Source organism: Chelonoidis abingdonii, chromosome 4 (assembly GCF_003597395.2).
Source record: "Chelonoidis abingdonii isolate Lonesome George chromosome 4, CheloAbing_2.0, whole genome shotgun sequence".
NCBI lineage: Eukaryota > Metazoa > Chordata > Testudines > Testudinidae > Chelonoidis > Chelonoidis abingdonii.
Genome location: NC_133772.1, coordinates 52303316 through 52321032, shown reverse-complemented (window position 1 = coordinate 52321032; position 17717 = coordinate 52303316). Strand labels below are relative to the sequence as shown.

Below are 17717 nucleotides of genomic sequence, written 5' to 3'. Positions count from 1 at the left end.
TCTGATGCCCACAATTCAAGAAAGATGTAGATAAATTGGAAAGGGTTCAGAGAAAAGCCACAAGATTGAGTAAAGGAATGGAAAACATGCCTTATAGTAAAAGCAGCAGAGAATCCTGTGGCACCTTATAGACTAACAGACGTTTTGGAGCGTGAGCTTTCGTGGGTGAATACCCACTAAGTACTACCTGCGTCTGACGAAGTGGGTATTCACCCACGAAAGCTCACGCTCCAAAACGTCTGTTAGTCTATAAGGTGCCACAGGATTCTCTGCTGCTTTTACAGATCCAGACTAACACGGCTACCCCTCTGATACATGCCTTATAGTGATAGACTCAAGAAGCTCAATCTGTTCAATTTAACAAAGAGAAGGTGAAGCGAGTGATTTGATCACAGTCTGTAAGTACCTAGCTGGGGAACAGAAATTTGATAATAGAGGACTCTTCAGTCTTGCAGACAAAGGCATAACATGATCCAGTGTCTGAAAGGAGAAGCTAAATAAATTCAGACTGGAATTAAGGCATGAATGTTTAACAATTAGGGTAATTAACCATTGCAACAACTTACCAAGGGTTGTGATGGACACACTATCGCTGGCAATTTTTAAATCTAGATAGGGTGTTTTTCTAAAAGATAGGCTTTAGTAAACAAGACTAAATTTAGGGAAGTTCTGTGTTATACAGGAGGTTAGACTTGATGATCACAGTGATCCCTTCTGGCTTGATGATCTATGAATCTAAGACATGTTGCAAGTCAGTTGATATGCATTAAGGACAGAATGCAAAGTGTTCTCTGCTCTCATTCTCAGTCACCTTTTTTACATCGGATTGTTATCTATGTTGTTTTGGTTTTACACATCTATTTAAATATAGCAATAATTTAATCTGTTTTGTACTTTTCTGTATTTATATAGTTCCTTCTAATTTAGAATCTTCGAGCAGCATAGAACAGGAGAAATATCTGCAAGCCTTACTGAATGCAATTTCCATCCACTGTAAAATGAATGGCAATAATACTCTTACTGTAAGACCAACAATTGCTTTGTCTCCAGGTAAAAATACGCTGCACTATTCTTTTCGGTAACTAAGATGAAAAGTAAAACCACTGTGATTGTCTGTGTCTTAGACTCCCAAGTCTGATTTCTGTTACTCCTTCAATGTGACTTCTTAATATTACAGCTTCTGGGTAGCTAATTTACTCCAATTTTTTGCAAATGAGTTTTCCATGGTGTCAAGAATGTTGAAAGCTAAATTATTCTCCAGAACAATTTCAGTCAAGCCAAATTTGTAGCTAAATTTGGACCATCATAATTTTTTTTTATCTTACACACTATTTCACTGTTTCTCAACCACAGGTTGCACCAGAGAGATCACAGAAGGAAATCAGGAGAGTTGCAAGGCATTCAAAATGTTATTACAGTTCTAAAACAAAGCAAATAAATTTTCCAAATTTATTTCAGGGTGGCCAATGCCTTCAAAGTCTGTGAGATCCAATGTACTAATAGTAGTTATATTATTCAGGTTTATCATAGTTATCATTAATATATTTTTTTGCTTTTTATATATTAAATGTAAGGAAGTTGCAGAATATTTTTGCTTCAGATAAGGGGTTGCCAATCTGAAAAGGTTGAGAGAAACTGCTTTATTTTATATTATGTGAAAATTTGTAAAGGTTGTTGGAAGTTGATGCTACATGAACATGTACGGTATTTGTCTATAAAAGTAGTGGAAGGTGCATAAGCAGTGGTTATTTCCATGTTTTACACAGTCAGAATGAATTTTCATTTCTTTTCCAGGTATAATTTCAGTTCCATTGAAAATTCTTGCAGTACACTCTACTTTAGCTAGATCTCAGTAAGATCACTAAGAAATTTGTCAGTATTCTATTTGTTATCATATGAGGAAACCTGATAGGTTTCATGTAAAGTTAATTCAAATAATGTCTTAGAAACAGGAGCATGCAATTTGAAAAGTTTGTCTACTGGGCCTAATCAGTTGGTGGAACTGACTTAGTGTATCCAAATGTATTTTTTTTTTTCATTTTTTTTTTTTTTTCAAAATAACACCATCCCAAATTTGTGCCTGCTTTGCTTCATTTATCATTAAATACTTTGATTGCATTAGCCATACCTAACTCTCCATAACATTGCAAATGTACGCATTATCTCTAAAAACAAGTTTAAGGAACTTTGAAAGTAAAAAATTGACAGCAATTAAAAACATTCAGCATGAAAAGAACATTTTTGTCATTTGAGTAATGTTAGTCTGAATGACATTGTAGTTTTTAATCTTTTGTTCTTTTTGACTGACTTTAGGCACTGAAAGGAGGGCTTCAAGAATGTCCAGTGTGGTTAAGCAGGTAGTGCCAGGACATTTGGATGTAAATCTATCCAATAGCTTTGCTCGAGGAGGTTAGTAAGACTAGCTCAAAGACTAAGCATTGATGTAATCTGAAATAAAGTGTATAATAAAATGTTAGTAGTGAAATAAAAACAATTAGTTCATACATGAATTAATTGCATTATAAAATAATAAAACACATATTAGAATTCTTTAATTCATCAGCCACACATGGAGTTAAAACATGTATCTTGTATTGCTTAATTAAGTAAATGGTCATTAATGGTTAACAGAATATTGTTAGCATCCAAGCAAGTTCAGGCTTGCATTAGAGTTGTGAATGAGTAATTCTTTAGAATCCTAACATTACAGATCAACACAATAGTTGGGTGAAAATTATTTGATGCCTCATGAATATACAAATAGATGCATCTGAATGTTTCTCCAGGGAAAATAAGGACAGAGCAGGAAAGCCAGTAATGGATAGGGTTGTACAAATGGGCCACTTAGAGTTGGAGAGCTTACTGAGTCTGAAGTTACTTCCAGCTGCCCATTTTTACTTTGTGGGATGTGTGTATGAAAGAGAGATGTATGTATGCAGAGAGCTTTGTTTAAATAAAATACTAATACAGTACAATAAAAAGCCTTACTAATTTGCTGCTTTCAGAGTCTGCATGTCTGGAAGTTGGCCTTGGGCTGCCGCTAAGAGGCAGAGACAGACTTTTTTCATTTGTCGGGAGTGAAATCAGACCTTTTGACTTTTCTACTTTGAGCCAATTGTTATGATTTTATTTTGAATAGCTGATGCATAAATCAGTGCACTGAAATTCATTTTATGTTTTTAGGATAGAGGTAAGGATGCAAGGATATTTGCTAATGGTCTCAATTCCATCCCAAGTATCTGGTATTGGGAAAATGTTTGTGTTTCAGTTACCACCTGTGGCCACTAAAGACTGCTGCTAGGCAACCAGAGACTGCTTTTCTTCTATTATTCTTCTTTGTGTCTTCTATCAGTCTCCATAGCCACCCAGTCACCCGCCTGTGAAACAGCCACTCAATAGTTCCTTCAACTCATTCTTGCAGGAGTGAGGAGAGAGGAAGCACCAGACTGTGGTAAAGGAAAGAACTTCAAAGGTGTAGGATAGGGAAATAACAACGTTATGTAGGGAAAGAAAAGAGAATTCAGTATAGAGAGTTACTCAAAAATGGTAGAGGAAGAGATTAGAAGAAGGAGACTCACATTTCTGTGGTAAATGGAAAAGGGAAACCTACAAGGGGAAAAGAAACATGGAGCTGTATAGCAGGAAGTGATGTGAGAGACATAGCAAAGAAAAACAGAGGGAGAGACTAGGAAAAGAAACCTCACAGGAATGGGATGAAAATTAGGGAGGACATTTTGTGCAGCTCCATGCATGATCATTTGTAGTAAAATATGTATGAAGCTAATTTGCATATTTGCTAATGATTTTCATATAACCATAAACTTCTGCTTCTGGTGAATACATCCTGCCCCAAGCAGTGGTAGGACATGGAGCTGCACAGATCCTGGCAGCTGAGACTGGGGTAGGTAGGAGAGTATCTAGAGGTTCTGCAATGGATGGGTGTGGGATGGTTTCTGTTTGAGGATGCTGGGTAAATGGGTGTGCACTAGGATGTCTAAGTAGATAAGGTTCTCGAGGGTGGGATGTTGGGTTAGCTGGGGGTGCTTGTTTGATGGTTGCATGAAGCTCCTAAAGGATGGAAACTGAGGTGTCTGGGATGGCTGAGGGGGAGTTAGCTGGTTGTCTGCAGTTACTGGGATGCATGAAAAGTGTTAGGGGGACAGGTGAGAAAGTTGCTGATATAACCAGGAAGGTAGGATGGTTGCTGGTTGATGTATGTGGAAGTGGGGATGTATGCCTGGGGTTACTCTCTAGAAGGTATGTGAGCCAGTGAGGCCAGTATTGGGACACACCTTGTGCTATTCCCTCTGCTGAGTTCCAGCAGAGGGAACATTCAGAGAGGAGACAGAGGGGCCATCTGACTGTCTACCCAATAGGGTGACCAGACAGCAAATGTGAAAAATCGGGATGGAGGTGGGGGGTAATAGGAACCTCTATAAGAAAAAGACCCAAAAATCAGGACTGTCCCTATAAAATCGGGACATCTGGTCACCCTACTATCCAACAAGCACAACAGCTGCCCTATATGGTCTGAAAGTGTAACTGCAGGCCAGTGTCTGCAGTCTGCTCACAGCTCAGCAGGATACATGGGAATCCAGTTGAAATGCAGGAATGTGTGGCAAGTTTGTCAAATGATGGCTGTCCCAGTTAAGGCAGGAAGCTCTGGAGAGAGAAAGGGAATATCTCCTAATAAGGAACTAAAAAACAGTCATACCAGATAGCAGGCTACTGTGCTCCCACAAGATAACACAAACATCCAAATTATCCCATTAGTGATTTTATATGTAATTTTGCTGTTGCTAGTTTTATATGCTCTTTCATGGTTTGTTACGATTGCACCATTGTGAAGCAATGTCCCAATGCAATATGTGGGTGTGGGGCAGAGATTGGTAAGATTCAATGGACTTCTGGCTGACTAAAAGAGCAGGCTACCTTAGGAAGGCAGCCAGAAAATGGTGGTATTTTTGAGATGCTAATAATTTAAGACATTTAATTAAAAATACATAAAACTAAGATTCACATAATATGCACACAACTCTCCAGAGTCTTTGGGGCAAATGTTAGCAAATATTTCTGTCCCTTTTCCTCTCTCTTATGTTCCACTGGGTAACCCAATAATAAATATCATATAATACTAGTCAACAGTGAGTCAGTCTGTCTCCGCCAACAGCCCAAGCACTGCAGCATCCATTTAATAATAAGATTATGCTGTACACTGTCCAGAATTGTAGGTGAATACACTTCCGTTATTAGCAGCATTGCTGAGTTTCTGAGCTTGGTCCCCTCTTCCATTTCCTTATTTTTCCTGGACATCATACATATGGGGCCCAAAAGCTGAGTTTTACTATGATGTGACCCAGCAGGAAATGACGTTTCCTGTATTTTCTGTGTATGTGCACACAATATTAATTACATGTCAGCGTGTAAAGTCATCTTTTTGTTATTTAAATCAAAATGAATAAATATACCTGGGTTAACCTAATGTTCTGCACACTTTTTGAAATCAGAACAGTTCTGAATATGAATATTAGGCCTTCCTGAATGTATACAAGTCAGACCTGTGCTCATCCACTGTCTGTACAATATCATGTTCTCTAGATATATCAGAACAAAGTGTTTACATAAAAGCCAGTCAGAGTGGTTCTGTTGTAAAGTAGATGGACATTCAGTTACATTTTGCTGTAATTTTTCAGTACGAGGGCTTTCTTGGCTTTCTTATATATCTTTCAGAACAAACATAATATTACTCAAAGTACAGACCTTTGTGTCTCAGACTGTCTTCAACTTCGGCTCAGAAATGGTGTGGTGCATAATTAGTAATATGAAACAGTGTTTGTCATCTGTTTTTATCCCAAAGCATTTAAACAGTTAAGAGGTAATGTGAGTGGAACAGAACGTTGTCACAGGGTAATGGTTTCTTGTTACTAGATAGATACTGATGTATTTATGGAAAATAAATGTGGAGTCAAAGCCAAGACATTTATTGAAAAAGCAGGAGACGTTACTGTAATTACGTTCCGTTATAACATTTTTGTTATATCAAATGGTTTGTGTAGATTAAAACACTTGGGGCCAAATCCTGCTCTTTGATGCATATGTATGACTCCCCCTGGAAGTCAGGAGTGTGCACTTGAAGGAAGAATTTGCCCCTTGATATGGTGAATGTTAGTTGTTTAGAGTGATAATTTTCCTAAACAGCATACACCTTATACTGTGCTTTAGAAGTGTAGATAGGTAGGTAGGTAGGACTGCTGTCTTGCATCTGATAGACCTGGAGAACAGAATAATTATGTGCTTAAGCCAGTCAGAGAGGAACATACACAGCTTTACACAAATATCCTGTGGCTTTATGATGAAGCTTGCTTCTGACAGAGTAATGTTAATAGTAATGTTCTTCAATAAGGTATCCAGCAATCTGATTGAATGGCTCAATTTCCATTTGATGTAATTATCATATAATGACGTATCTTCTTGGCTATGCTGCATGTTTGGAATTATTGCAATGCCTTGAAAATTATTTATTTTGATTAGTAGGTACTGCTTTTCTATTTGGTATTAGTTTTCTGTTTTGTAATGGCTAAGAAATGAATTACCCGTTATCTTGTACTTTTGAAAATTATTTGAATATAATCCTACATCAGTGGAAACTGACAAGTAACCTTTTTCTTCTCTCCTATTCAATTTGCTATGACTGTCTCGCTGCAATGTGCATTCCATTCCTCCTCCTTCTGTCTGTACTGTTATCTACCAGTGCTTGGGTACAGAGATAAATGTTTCACTCAGTCAAATTCCAAATCAGCAGCTAAGGGAAGAGTCCATCAAGGTACTGTATTCTCTATCCTGGCAGTATATTCTATTCTACCATCTCCATAGCTAGCGCTATGTTTTCATATATGTTCAAGTGTCAATGTTAGGCAACCTTAACTACGTTAACAAAGTTTTGTGATTGTGGTTAGCCACCCAATTTAGCAAATTTTACATTAACATTTTTACTGTCTAGTAAGAATGGCCTCCAGATTTTAAAAATCGCTTGCCAAAAAATTAAATAACAGAAAATCATTCCCCAAAATAGCATTTGCTACTTTTACTACTCAGTAGCAGGGTAACTTAAGAAATATTATTATCCAGTCTGTGAACTTTCCTGCCAGCATCATCAATAATGTTGGTAAACAGAGAAGTAATGGCTTCTGCTGAACTAGAAATACGTAAAAACATAATGTATACCAAATAAGGAAAGCCATATCTTCTAAGATACACATCTTCTACAAATAATAAGGTACAAAAATTAGATACCAAATAGAATTGAAAGTCATTAACTTTATCTTTTTAATCACTGTTACCCATCACTGGTAAATGTACTAGTCTGCATGTATTTGTAATTGGCTCTATGGCTTTTGATGTGCTACAAGCTATAATCACGGCCTGCTTTGACATTTGCAAAATAGGACTGATATCCTAAGAGATTTTTCTAGTAGATAGTCTCTGTGTCCATTTTCTTTGTGGGCCTTTACAACCTTTTATACAAAAAATGAACAACAGTTTATTTCTATTATTAAATGACTGCTGTGATTCTTTCTTTCATTATTATTGCTTCAGTGATATACTAGATATGGAACAAAAGCTAACATTAAAGATAATCTTTGTATAGGTGAGATACTTCATACAACTAGCTTTTTATGAAGGAGGAGCTGTTTAAAGGGTGACTGTTATCAACTTTAAGTTCCTAACAAACCCTTCTTATTTGTTCCTACCTGTTTGTTCACATCTAAAGCTGTGAGCCAGACAAGCAGACAGGCTATGCTGTATAAACAGGCAAGTCCCTGTCTGAGATTTCTCTACAGTATTATTGTTTGAATAGAAATACTGTGCTATTTTTAAAAAAAACTCTGACCTGCTTCAGATATCTCAATGGGATCTCACCACTATATACAGTTTTTATCATTTTATTTATACAGGAAGGACTTATTTCCTTTTTTTTTTTATTCTTTGTATCTCAGGACCAAGATTTTCAAAGATGACTAGATATTTTCAGTTCCTCATCTTATAGGTGTTCTGCTTCATAGATTTATAAGCAAGAAGGGACCATTATGATCATCTAATCTGATCAACTGCATAACATAGGCCATAGAATTCACTTGTTAACTTGAACACCAAACTTGAGACGCTTGAAGGGGATTGAATATTCAAAAAGTGCTGAGTTACCCATCTTCTGAAAATTAGATGCCTTTCAGTTACCCTCAGGTTGGGCATGCAAAAATTAAGGCATTCAGAATTACTAGTCATTTTTTAAAAATCTTGTCCCAGATTTCTAGCTTGGTTCACTGAGGCACAGAATCACATAAATTAGCAAGAGAAAATATTTATTAGGTTATCTAGTCCCTCTCTCTGCCAATGCGAGGTTGATCACTACTGTATATTTATTGCTGCTTTCTTATATGGAGGTGATATGGCTCGTTGAAGACTCCACAGAGAACTAGAGAGAGAACTGAAATATGATCCCAGGATCTTTTAGGCACCACCATCACCTAACCATTAGACCAATGGTTCTCAACCAGGCGTTCGGGGCCCCCAGGGGGCATCAAGCAGGTTTCAGGGGAGTCTCCAAGCAGGGCCAGCATTAGACTCACTGGGGCCTAGGGCAGAAAGCCAAAGCCCCACCGCATGGGACTGCAGCCGGGGGCTCTGAGCCCACCCGCCCGGGGTTGAAGCTGAAACCTGAACAATTTAGCTTCATGGGGGCCCCTGTGGCATAGGGCCGTGGGCAATTGCCTTGCTTGCTAACCCTACCGCCAGCCTTGGCTTTTAGATTCAGAAAAAACAGTTATAGTGGCACAGGTGGGCCATGGAGTTTTTATAGCATGTTGGGGGGGACCTCAGAAGAAAAGCATTCAGAACCTCTGCACTAGACCATTCAAACGTCTGTCAAAATGTAATTGTGGGGCATATGCCCAAAACAAAGGAGGTACTTAAAATCAATGTAGGCATGAATATTTAAATACTAAACTTCATAAAATAATCCATGATTGTGGCTTTAAATACTGTAATTACTATTATTCAAGCTCAAATATGGAATAACATCATGAAGTTTAATATTTTGATTGCTTATGCTGATATTAATTTTAATTACAGTAAGAAGTAATGGGGCACTCTGTTATTTCATATGAAGTACTTTCAGTTGTTGAGGAAAAACCTAATGTGATAGCAGGCTATTCCTAGTAGATAAGCTCCCAAAATAACAGGCCTAAAGCAAGGAAAGCTATAGAAATTTGTCCATAGTACTGAAAAGATCACTTATCACTTTTATTAAATGCATATTAATTATTAGCAAATTATAATTCATTTCAGAACCATGTATAGATTTTATAGCAAACTATTAATACAATACAATGTTTATCAGTCTGTAGACTATTAAATGTTTGACTAGGTTTGATCAGGATCTCACATTGTATTACTGTACAGTAGTTTAATTTGGAGAATTTTAAATGTGAAATTATTCCAGTTTGGGATTATTTCTTTCTAATGCATGATATTTGTTCCATTCTATAAATAATCCAAATGACATCTGCAAACACCTTACCTTAAAAAGTATACTTATGTATGCATGCTTCAGTGTGTGTATTCTACAAAACTTCATTTGTATGAGAGAGAGATTGTTTTGTAACATTTTTAATCTTTGTGAAGGTGTATGGGCAAGTCTTCGTTCTAGCAATCGATTTATCAGCACTCAGGCGCCATTCATTGATGTCGGTGCAAGACTAGCAGGGAAAGATAACACAGCGTCATACAGTAACAGTTCATTTTTGCAAAACCAGCTTCTGAAACGCCAAGCTGCCCTCTACATATTTGGAGAAAAATCTCAGTTAAGGGTAATGTCTATCTTCCTTATGCGTTAAAAGAATTTTTGTTTCGTTGCGTTTAATTTTTTTTATAAATAACAAAATAATGTTCTAGATCAGTGGTTGCGAAACTTGTCCCGCTGTTTGTGCAGGGAAAGCCCCTGGTGGGCCGGGCTGGTTTGTGTACCTGCCATGTCCGCAGGTTCGGCTGATCGCAGCTCCTACTGGCCACAGTTCACTGCTCCAGGCCAATGGGAGCTGCTGAAAGCCCCTCGGCCCTTGACACTTCCAGCAGCTCCCATTGGCCTGGAGCAGTGAACCACAGCCACTGGGAGCTGCGATCAGCTGAACCTGCGGACGTGGCAGATTCACAAACCGGCCTGGCCTGCCAGGGGCTCTCCCTGCACAAGTGGCGGAACAAGTTTGGGAACCACTGTTCTAGATACAACAGATGAGTGACTTTTCTTAATGTGTAAACTCTCATAGAAATTCTGAATATTATTGGCTTTGTAGACACATATCCACATTTTTATTGTCTTATTATGTACTAGGTTGCTGTGTACAATATATTAATATTTAATACAATATAACCCAGCACAGGATAAGGTAGTCCAATGTGTATTGTCAATGATGCAGTGGATCACAGAGTAACGCATTTCACTTTGTGTTCATTTATATTAAAGAATCATTAAGGTTCAGACTCAAACTCAGACAAGTTTGGAGATTTTGAAATACAAAGTAAAGCTGACATAGAAGAAAGCTGATAGATTCAAAATAGGCTACTTTGGGAGTATGCACAATGTTGGAGGAATGGAAAGCTTTGCATGAAAAAGCAGAAAATTCCATTACTATCCCCAGAAATTTGAGGCAAACAGTACTATGTTTGGAAGATCTAGGTAGTGCCACCTTTCTGGTAGCTACAAATCTCCACCTACGTATTTTTCATCCACACTTTTCATCATGAATATAACTCAGGTATCCTCACTTAAACACATACCGGTATACCACTCTACATCTACTTTACCTTGATGACAATTCACTTTCCATAGCACTGTCCCTACTTTCCATTCATCTAACTTGTATACCAGCATGCAGTCCAGTGCATTCAATAATAAAGCTAAAAGATTAATGCCAGTGAGAAAAGCCTTTTTTTTAAGCTTTGGAAAAAAGTTTTGCTGTTCTGATATTGAGATTTTAAATTGTTTTTCTTTTTTAGACATACATTTTAAAAAGACAAAATCATGAAAATTATAGACTGGCCATTGACCATAGTAAGCAGTCGTGACACATTATACATAAACAGATATAATTATTATAAGAATCAATATAGCATGATATTAAAGTAAATCTGAGAACTAAAGTACATCCCATGATATATAAAATCACTTAACTTAAAAGATTATTTATGTTGAATTATCTTTTAGACATGTCATGAGCCATATATTTCTTCAGATTTTGGATCTTTAGGACATCCACTACATGTTCTTTTGATATTGAAGCTCATAGAAACAGTTGTCCTGGTTTTAATGTCCTACAGTGATTAATAGATTATGGTGGGCCAACTGTCATTTATCTGTCTCTGTGAGTAGAGAGCTGTTTGACTTTGGCTTTTAAATTTAAAAAAAAACATACTTTTACTGCTGGTCACATTTAGCCTTAGACTTTCAAGTGTTTGCCAAGCTTTAGTTGGTTACTTGCAAAATATTGTAGAAGCTGCCAGGGCCATAGTAAATTTAACTGAGTACTAGATGCCATTTCTAATATTAGTTTCCCTGAAAATCTGCTTTATTCCATTAAATACAGCATTAGTTTGATTAGGTTAGCAGAAAAATGAGAAAAAATGGCCAGTAGATCTCATTTTCCCTGCTTTCCTCTCAGCATCATTGTATTATCATTACATTTTAGCAGTATAAAGTCAAGCCAGACCCTCAGATGGTGTAAATTAGCCAAATTCCATTGACCTTACAGTGGAATTATACCAATTTACACCATCTGATAAGCTAGGCTAATGGGTCTGGGTTTCTCATTTTCCCAGCTTTTTCAGTCTGACACCCTGTGAGACCTCTCTATTTATCAACTGTAGAGAGTTCCAGGCCCTATTTTAGGTATGTCAGAGCAGTTTCTAAAAAAAATTAATCAGATTTTTCCTTTCAAGGCCTTCAGTAATGCCTATTTGGTAAAAGTTATTTCTTCTAGTTGTATTTTCCAGGTCATCATGATTTTTTTCATAATTCTCCAATCTGTTTTTCAGCGAGATAATTTCACCCATAAAGTCATTAGTTTCAGTACCACTTTTGGGTAATTCATTTTCTAAGTATGGTATGTGAAATTTAACATTAGGCATCCCTCTAAAAAGGCCACATATATCTTCCGAAATTGTATCAAGTCTGAATTTCAGATATTCTCTCAGTTCTGCTATGTGTTGAGCTAAGCTTTGTATAGATGTAGCTACCTCAGCTTGCAATGACTGTTTAGGTGAGTCAGCTGCCCTGTATCTTTTGTTGTTGTTTTTTTTTTAGCCACAGGAATCCATCTCTAATGCTTCTTACTTTATTCAGGAAGTTAGTATTAACTTGACAGAAACTTTCTTTTCTTGTCTGTTTAAAAAAAAGGTTTCAAATGAACTGGTGTGGGATGAGATAAAAAAATGAGGCAACCTTCTTACCAAAATGTCCCACTCCCGAACCCTAAGCTTTATTACTCACACATTTCAGATCAGATTGAGATAAAACTCAATGTTTATATGTTGACAGAGAATTGTGGTGTGAGGGCAGGTCTAGGACCTAGGAACTTCTGACTATTTATTCTGGTTTGGATACTTAGTCTCTTTGTAGCCTTTGACAAAAAATGTCTTTTCTTCAAATTCCCCATCAGTAATTTGAAGCTGGAAAGTGCATTATAAATACCAATTATTATTATTATTGCAGATGTTCTCTGTACCCGCACACTGCAAGTCTTGGGCTTTTCTATCAGAAGAGTCCAAGAAGAGTAGTTAATCTTGCATACCATCAGTTAGAAGTGATATGTCTAGGTATTCTAACAGACAATCATCTATCTTTAAATTCCCTTGTCTTTGGTGATTTAAGTCAAACCTTCAATTGAACTTAATAAATAAAAAGTATTAATTGCCCATTCTGATTGAAACAATTACTGTATAATCAAGCATCAAGCTCTTGAGTTCATATTTATCAAATAATTTTATTTTTTAATGATACTGTAACTGTTCACAGAAGTCCAATCTCATTTCAAAAGAGTTAGGAAGATCTACTAAATGCCAACTTTATTTTACTATTCACATAGAATAGAATAGAAGTATTTAACATCCATTTTTATTGTGGATGGTGGAGGAGGGAGTATATTTTGGTATCTTTTGCAAGGGTGTTGTAAGAATCATTTTGTACTAGGCAGTTTCTTATGGAAAAAAGTAAACGTAATTTGTGTTTGGAAATTCTTAGAATTAAAGCAATATCTTTGAAAGCATCTTTTTTCACATAGATACTTTGCATGAAGAATATGCTTGTCCGATGAATAATGTGTCATTGTCTTATTCGTCCACAGGGCTTCAAACTTGATTTTGCTTTGAATTGTGAATTTGTGGCTGTTGAGTTCAGTGACATCCGACAGGTGAAAACTAGTTTTAAAAAGATGATGCGAGTTTGTGTTCCCAGTACTATTCCTACAGATTCTGAAGTAACATTCCTTAAGGCACTTGGTGAATCAGAGTGGTTCTCACAGGTAATTCATATGGCAGATGCTTCTAAAATGTATATGTAGTACTGTTTACCCAGAATAAATTCTGATCTCTCCTGACAGAGAAATATATGTTGTTCTAACCAACAAACCTTTCTCTTTGTTCCTTGTAATTACAGTGCATTAAATCAGTTATATCATTATACAGACAGTAACTATTATTTTAATACAGCATTAGGAATTACTGATGTGCGATATATTTGACAACTAGACAGTGTAATTCATTGTCCCTTATAATGTGGAACAAAATGCCAGAATACAAATTAGCTTTTTTACTGACTATATTAATTTTTATGGCCTTGATTGCATAAACTTTAATTCTTCTGTTTCCCATTAAAGTTAGATAAAAATACAAAAGTAGAACAATGAAATAGCTATACAAGTGAATAATAAATTGACTATTTTATTTTAACTCATACACCCATTCTGCATTTCTGTATATACCTTCATTTAATAGATAAACTAGTCTATCTGTGAGCTGTTAATAGTCAAACATGGAGAAGCTCTCATATAAAAGTCCTTCAGTGCAATTGATATTTTGAGAAATTGTCTACTAATCTCTCCCTTTCCTTCCTCTTCCCACACACATTCACACAGAGATTAGCCAAATAAAAATATGATTAGGGATGTCTTTTGCAGGATTCAAGTGAGTGGGGTTGTGATAAATTAAGCTCTTTGTAAATCATGATAAGTATGAACATTTTTGGACAACTAGATGTTATGTTAAGAAGCTGTCGTTGAACAAAAATGCTCTTAAAAATATAATAAAACAGGATAGATCCTTTTTGTTATGATAGCCTCTCAAGGAGAACAGTTGCATTAAACAGAAAAAGAGTGAATAATGCAGTAGCTCTGGAAATTAAACACCAAGGCCCATATTTTTGCCTGTCTTTTGTGTAGCAGTGCGGGGGGGATTCCTTACACCTCCTTACTTCCTTGTGTTTTTGCACTATGCCAGCACTTCCAATGTATGGGAGATAGCTTCATAGAGCTGCTGTGTCCACCCCCTTGCTCAAATGGGTGAAAATGTGGGAGTACGGTGGAGCCTTGACTCCTCCACCCTGCCAACATGCTCAGTAGCATAGTTGCACCAGCATGTTGGGGTGCATATGCACTGGGTATAGATTTGTCAGAGGATGTTCCCTTCTTGAAGAAGCAGGGCGATAGGGAGATTGTGGGAGTGCTCCAGCAGTGCTCCAGGTGCACAACAACGATGTGCTTCTCTTGCTTTGGACTAGATGATAATGTCACACATAATTCAGTATTAAGACATTTTCATGGTGCTAAACTAAAATAATACACAGTATGGTTATAAATACAAACTGGAAAGCTAGTGTGAGTTTATATTTAATTTGCCATTTTTTATACCATGCCTATGAGAAAATCAGATCTTCATCCTGTAGATTTGTTTTTAGTATACAGGATTTTCCTCGGCTGGAGAAGAGAGAAATAAATTACACAGTTTGTGTTTTAATCCTGTTTAAAAAGGCTGAATGAGTCTTTAAATGGAAGTACATAAATAAGAGAAAATTAAGTGTACTGCAGTATTTTATTAAGTTAGCGTAATGCACTTTAGATTCAAATTAAGAAATTTAAAGTAATAATGTTGTGCTTTCATTTAAATATATTCAGCTTTCCGTGTGGCTCCTTTTATTTGAAAGATAACGTAGGCTTCCAGACAGATACCCTACTGCTTATTGTTTGATGGGCTGTTCAATTGTATCTATTACACATTTCAGTTGCAATTACAGTTATAATTGAGTTGCAATTATTTTCTAAATCCTTAATGACTATGTGATCATTGAAAGAAGTTGGGCATTTATAATGAGTATGAATCTACTTTTTAATCCTCTTCGAGTGATTCCATACACCTATTCCACTGTAGGTATGTGCACTGGTGTGGAGAGTAGCGTACCTCCAGCGTACTAGCGTACCTATGGAGCTGTCATGCATGCATCCTGCCTTTCCTTGTGCCCAGAGCCAGGGTGTAAAGGGTGGAGCCACCCCTCTCAGTTCCTCCTTACTGTCGGTGGTTGGACATTTTTGTTGTGCATTTAGTACGCCCTTTTGTTGTTAAAGAAAACAAAACCCTGTATATACTTTGTTATAGTTCATAGTGTTTAGTGGTACTCATTCATCCATTTGGACTTTTCTTTATTTTATTTAATTTTGTTTCAATATTCTAATTGTACTAGTTTTGCAAGCAAACTTTGTCTCAATAGTAGGAGAGCTTATGCCAAGATCTCATGGCTTCAAACCTTGGTCCAGGTGTCACAGGCGATGCCCATTAATAACCCTCACTCTGAGGACCACATAAGGGACCAGTGTCCGGTCTGCCACAGATTTAAATCAAGGACGAAAAAGCAGAGAAGTGCACCTTCAACACTATTGCGTGGAATCCACTCTTTGCCTGGCATCAGATCTCATTTGGTCTCTGCAGGGGAGCTCATCCAGCACTCCTTCAATGAGTGCTCCCCTCAGCCTTGCCATCTGACAGAGATCTTCACCAGAGCTGTGTCTAAGGAAGCACAAGTGCCCTCTGGCTAGCCTCAGCCTGGGACCATCTCATAGTGGCTGTCATAGACTGGAGTTGTTGGCTCCAGTGCCTACTATGGGACCATGGAGATAGGTTGCTGTCTTCAGGGACTGTGAAGGATCCCGCATCTCTTCTGAGTGTCATACAACCTCCTCTCTTAGGGCAGGTCTATGCTACCGCTTGAGTTGATGCAACTTATGTCACTCATGGGTATGAAAAAGCCACCCCCCTGAGCTATTCAAGTTACAGCATGTAAGCACTGTCTACACCTGTGCTATGTCAGCAGAAGATGCACTTCCATCTCTCATGGAGGTGGAGCAATTATGCTGACAGGAGAGCGCTCTCCCATTGGCATAGAACATCTTCACTAGACACACTACAGTGGCACAGTTGCATCGATGTAGTGCTTCTAGGGCAGACCTGCCCTTAGTATCAACAATGCCAGAGGCCTGTGCAGCTGTCTTTCAGTATTAGATTCCCCATTTACTCTAGGGGGAGATCCTCGATCAGTATCAGTGCAAACTGGGCAGACTTTGGCACTGGCATTAGTGTCTGCTTCAATACCCTTAGTCTCAGGGACAGTACCATCTTGTCAGCATTGTCAACAATGGTATCTAGGCCTCCAATATGTATTCAGCAACATTTGGTACCAATAACTAGGAAGACACCAATGCTGCCACCAGTTCTGTTGTCCTGGTGCAGATCTTAGTACCAGTCTCCAGTGACTCTTCCCAGTGCTGCTCCACCCTGGCCTTCAGAGTACTCGTACTCCTAATCAGAATCAGAAGTGGGTTCTTACACTTCCCACTGTAAACAGTCCAGGGTGTCATTGAGAATCTGATCCCACTTTTAGGTATTCAGATGGAGGAAAATGTTCACAAACTTGTTTATATTGTACACCCAACTACAAGCAGGGAAGGGAGCCCTCTCTGTAAACTAGGCAACAATGCAGCTTATTAAGTCACTCCTGCAAACTTCATTCTCTGTGTCCCCTGTAGCCAAGTATACCCAGTGAAATATCAGGTTCTGTCCAAAGGTTTTGAACAGTTTTAGTCTCATCCTGTACCAGGTTCACTGGTGGTAGCTGAAAAGCATCACCAAAGTCAAGCTAAGGCTACCCCAAAAGAAAAGGATGCAAAAAAGCTAGACTTTTTTAGATGGAAGGTTTATTCAGCTGCTGGTTACAACTTAAAATGGTCAGCCACCATGCCCAGTTGACTTGGGAGGCAATGTCTAAATTTATAAATAAGTTGCCAGAAGACTCTAAGGATGAATTCCAATCCATCTTAGTGGAAGGTCATCTGGTCTCCTGATTGGCCCTGAAGGCTTCCTTGGACACAGAAGACTCTGCTGTGAGGATCATGATGATGGCGGTAACTATGCACCATTCATCATGGTTACAGTCTAGATGCAACCACAGAACACAGAGGAGGAGGCCCCTCCACCTTCTGCTTCCTCAGTTGCTTTTTCCAGGCAACCTCAGGCCTTGGAGCAACATGTTTTAGTCCTCTGTCAAGAACAGCATATCTACCGTCTCGAATCTCCTTGTTCCTTTCCCTTCCTTTGGGAGCAAGTTATTCCATGTCCTATAGGCA

The 17717-nt window shown here is 37.8% G+C and overlaps 1 protein-coding gene across 1 annotated transcript in view; it reads left to right on the top strand.

Annotated features, from left to right (window-relative positions):
• SBF2 (SET binding factor 2) overlaps positions 1–17717 on the top strand; it is a 636382-nt gene that overhangs the window by 574541 nt on the left and 44124 nt on the right. Inside the window, exons 27-30 of the mRNA XM_075065844.1 lie at positions 913–1050; positions 2314–2409; positions 9682–9866; positions 13395–13571. Of these exons, the coding sequence (XP_074921945.1) occupies positions 913–1050; positions 2314–2409; positions 9682–9866; positions 13395–13571 (596 nt within the window). The remainder of the gene's footprint in view (positions 1–912; positions 1051–2313; positions 2410–9681; positions 9867–13394; positions 13572–17717) is intronic.